At 58.6% G+C, this 3,039-nt stretch overlaps 1 protein-coding gene across 1 annotated transcript in view; it reads right to left on the bottom strand.

Moving 5' to 3' along the window:
• Window positions 1-591: 591 nt before the first annotated feature.
• SLC29A4 (solute carrier family 29 (equilibrative nucleoside transporter), member 4) overlaps window positions 592-3,039 on the bottom strand; it is a 3,555-nt gene continuing 1,107 nt past the window's right edge. The window contains exons 5-10 of the mRNA XM_010021057.1: window positions 2,548-2,669; window positions 1,937-2,202; window positions 1,720-1,855; window positions 1,284-1,471; window positions 809-1,049; window positions 592-734 (exon numbers count right to left, since the gene is read on the bottom strand). Of these exons, the coding sequence (XP_010019359.1) occupies window positions 592-734; window positions 809-1,049; window positions 1,284-1,471; window positions 1,720-1,855; window positions 1,937-2,202; window positions 2,548-2,669 (1,096 nt within the window). The remainder of the gene's footprint in view (window positions 735-808; window positions 1,050-1,283; window positions 1,472-1,719; window positions 1,856-1,936; window positions 2,203-2,547; window positions 2,670-3,039) is intronic.

Here is a 3,039-nt window from a genome sequence, read left to right as displayed (position 1 = left end):
GGCAAAACCAAAACACAACCAAAAAGGTATTTTTTTCCAACTAGAAAATGAGTTGGGTTTTTAACACAGCAATTGGCGTATCTGGGGAGGGATTGTGATTTCAAGCGATTGGTGAAAACCTGCAGCACCATCAATGAAAGCTGAGACCCATCTTCTAAGAGCCACTGGGGACTGAAGAGCTTTTCCTTCCTCTCTTGCTCCTCCTCTTCCTCCCCAGTTTTCCCATCACCCTCCTCCCCAGCGCTGGTCCTATTCCCTTTGGCTTTTGGCAGTATTTTCTTCCTCCTGGCAACGGCTTGGCTCAGACAGGAGAAGACAGCCCCTTGCCTCCACTAGAGAGCTGCACATCACTGATGGAGTGCCCCCCAAGAGCAGTGTCACCCTAAAAAGTGGCCCTGTGCAGTGCCTGTCCGGGCATCACGGGCCGTTTCGGGATGCCACAGCCCCATGCCAACAGGATTCTGCTCCTGTCCTTGGGACAGCTTTTTGGCTCCAGGCTCCCTCCCCATGGAGGGACATGGGCCAGGCAGGGCGATGGGGAGCATGGTGGGAAGCAGGTCCCATCTTGTCCCCATCACCCCGCGACAGGGCTCAGTACCCCAACGTAAAGGAGCTGTTGGAGGTTTCGGTGTAGAAACAGCTGCTGTGGGATGTGCTGGTGAGGCTGTAGGCGAAATAGGCCACGGCCGAGCCCAGCGTCAAGCCTGTCATGTAGGACACGGTCATGGTGTTCCCTGTGGGAAGGGACACGGGGTGTCAGGTCGCTCTGGATACCCCACATGGGATTCCCGGGAGGGCTCGGTCTTACCTGCCAGCTCCCGCTGCTCCGGGCTCACTTTGCCAGCAGCCAGGATCATGGGAACGCTGCCGAAGTAGCCATTGGTGATGCCCATGAGGAGGGAGAAGATGCAGGGCCAGGCGGGGTGGCCGAAGGTGGGCCTTCCATTGGGATAGACACACATGATGAAGAGGGGGATGAAGACCACGCGGAGGCAGGAGTAGACGAGGAGGTGGGTCCCTCTCCAGTCATAGGGCAGGGCAGCCAGGATCTGCAACGAGGGGCAGAGACCATGGGGATGGTGAGGAGGCTGGGGAGGGCAACGTGGTGCCCAAAATGGGGCAGCAAGGTGACAAGATAGAGGAAAGACCAACTGCTGCAGAAGGCCATCTCAGCCATGCTGGTTAGACACCCATGGGGTGGAGATGACCCTTGGTGGAGCCAAGCGGCTTTGGAAGAGGACACAGAAAGGAGCCCATTGTGTTGGTGGTGGCCTCTCTCCTACCTTGCCGACGAAGTCGGAGAGGTTGAAGATGGCCATGATGAGGATGGGGAGCCACTCCCCCAGTGTGCAGTTGTGGATCTCTGACTCCAGCCCAGGAAAGAGGCACAGCGTGATGAAGTAGGTCATGGCGATGGAGAGCATGTAGGCCCAGATGAGCCGGGACACGACGTAGCGGTAGAGCAGCATGTCTGGCAGGGATGGGCAGCGCAGCTCAGCCAAAACCTTCAGCCCTCCCCTTGCAGAGCCTCAAAGTCTTGCCTGAACCCCAAGGGGTTGGTAGCTCTCTAATCTCATCCAAAAATGAGATTACCCCATGTTTTTCGCTATCAAACCCAGGATGACCCTTCCCCAAATCCCTGGGGATTGCTCATTCTCCCCTGCCAAATGCTGCCAAATCACCCTGTTGGCTTGAACCCCCTCCAAGCCCTCCACCCACCTCTGAAGCTGGGCCAGCTCCTCTTGATTTTGGGTCGAGGGACATCAAAGCGCATGTAGGTGCCGCTTCCAGCCAGCTCAGCTTCATGGCCTGGGCTGCCCCGGGGGGGGCTCAGCTGTCCCCGTTGCCTGTTCTCCTGGATGGGGGGAGAGGGGGCACCAGTGCTGAGCTCCAATGGGACCCCAGGGGCCAGCGGGGGAACCTGCCCTTGGCTTACGAAGTGGATGTCCTCCGCGGTGACATCGTGGTGGACGCGGTAGCCCGTCCCGTGGTCACCGGTTCCCCGCTCCTCAGGGAGACCCTTGCGCGAGCAGGAGGTGTAGTAGCGGACGAAGCGGGTGCGCTTGACCAGGAGGTGGAGGATGAAGCACGTCAGCTCCATGCCGATGGAGATGAAGAAGAAGATGACCGTGTTCTCCTTCTCGTCTGACAGCAGCAGCTTGGTGAAGATACGGCTTAGCGAGATGATGACCCCGGCGGTGCCTGGTGGCATGGGAGAGCTATGGGTTCAGGGACCCCCAGCAGCCCCCCAACACATGCATGTGATGCCTCCATGTGTGGAGGAGACACCAGTGGTGATATTGGGGTGATGAAGCCAGCTCTGGGCAGACAGCCCTACCCCCAGCTTGGCGTGGCAATAGAATTGAACTAGAAACCATCAAACACCCCAGTGTGCTGGGGAGCACCCTGATCTGTTGGCAACCAGGGCAGGCTGTGCTGGGGACAGCAGGTTTCACTCACTGGGGCGCAAGGAGAAGGCACAGGAGGGTCCCCCCGAGCAAGCCCAAGTACTTGGAGGTGGACATGGGCCGTGGACCAGGTACTTACTCTCGCCCGTCATCACCCCCTGTGTGTAGCGCTTGGGCAGCAGCCCCGTGTAGCCATAGAAGCTGGATTGCTGCACTTCAGGAGAGATGCACAGAGAGGAGAAGGAGGGATTATTGCAGCAGCAAAAACACCAGGGAGAGGGAAGAAACCCATGTGCTCTGCCACCCAGGAGCTGCCTCCTTCCCAAAGCAGACTTGCCCCAGAGCAGGGGGCTTTTTGCCCTCCCTTGGATGCTCCACCACGGCTGTTCCCGCCAAGAGTGGCCACCAGGAGCAGGGGCTTGGGAAGCCACCATGGTGGCTGAGATGACTTCAAAGCCATCGTGGTGGCTCAGATTGGTGTCAGGAGCCAGTGCACTGTTTGGTGCTGGTGCCCCTGGACGGGGATGGAGCAGGGATGTGAGGGTCAGCCCGTAGTGACAGAGATTATAGCATCTCAGGAGACCATGGCTGTTGAGGATGGGGCTGTTTTCCCACCCCTATCTGAAGGGCT

The sequence above is a fragment of the Nestor notabilis genome, unplaced genomic scaffold (genome assembly GCF_000696875.1).
Source record: "Nestor notabilis isolate BGI_N333 unplaced genomic scaffold, ASM69687v1 scaffold22288, whole genome shotgun sequence".
Taxonomy (NCBI): Eukaryota; Metazoa; Chordata; class Aves; order Psittaciformes; family Psittacidae; genus Nestor; species Nestor notabilis.
The sequence above is the reverse complement of the archived record's forward strand: the minus strand, read 5'-3'. Positions and strand labels throughout refer to the sequence as shown.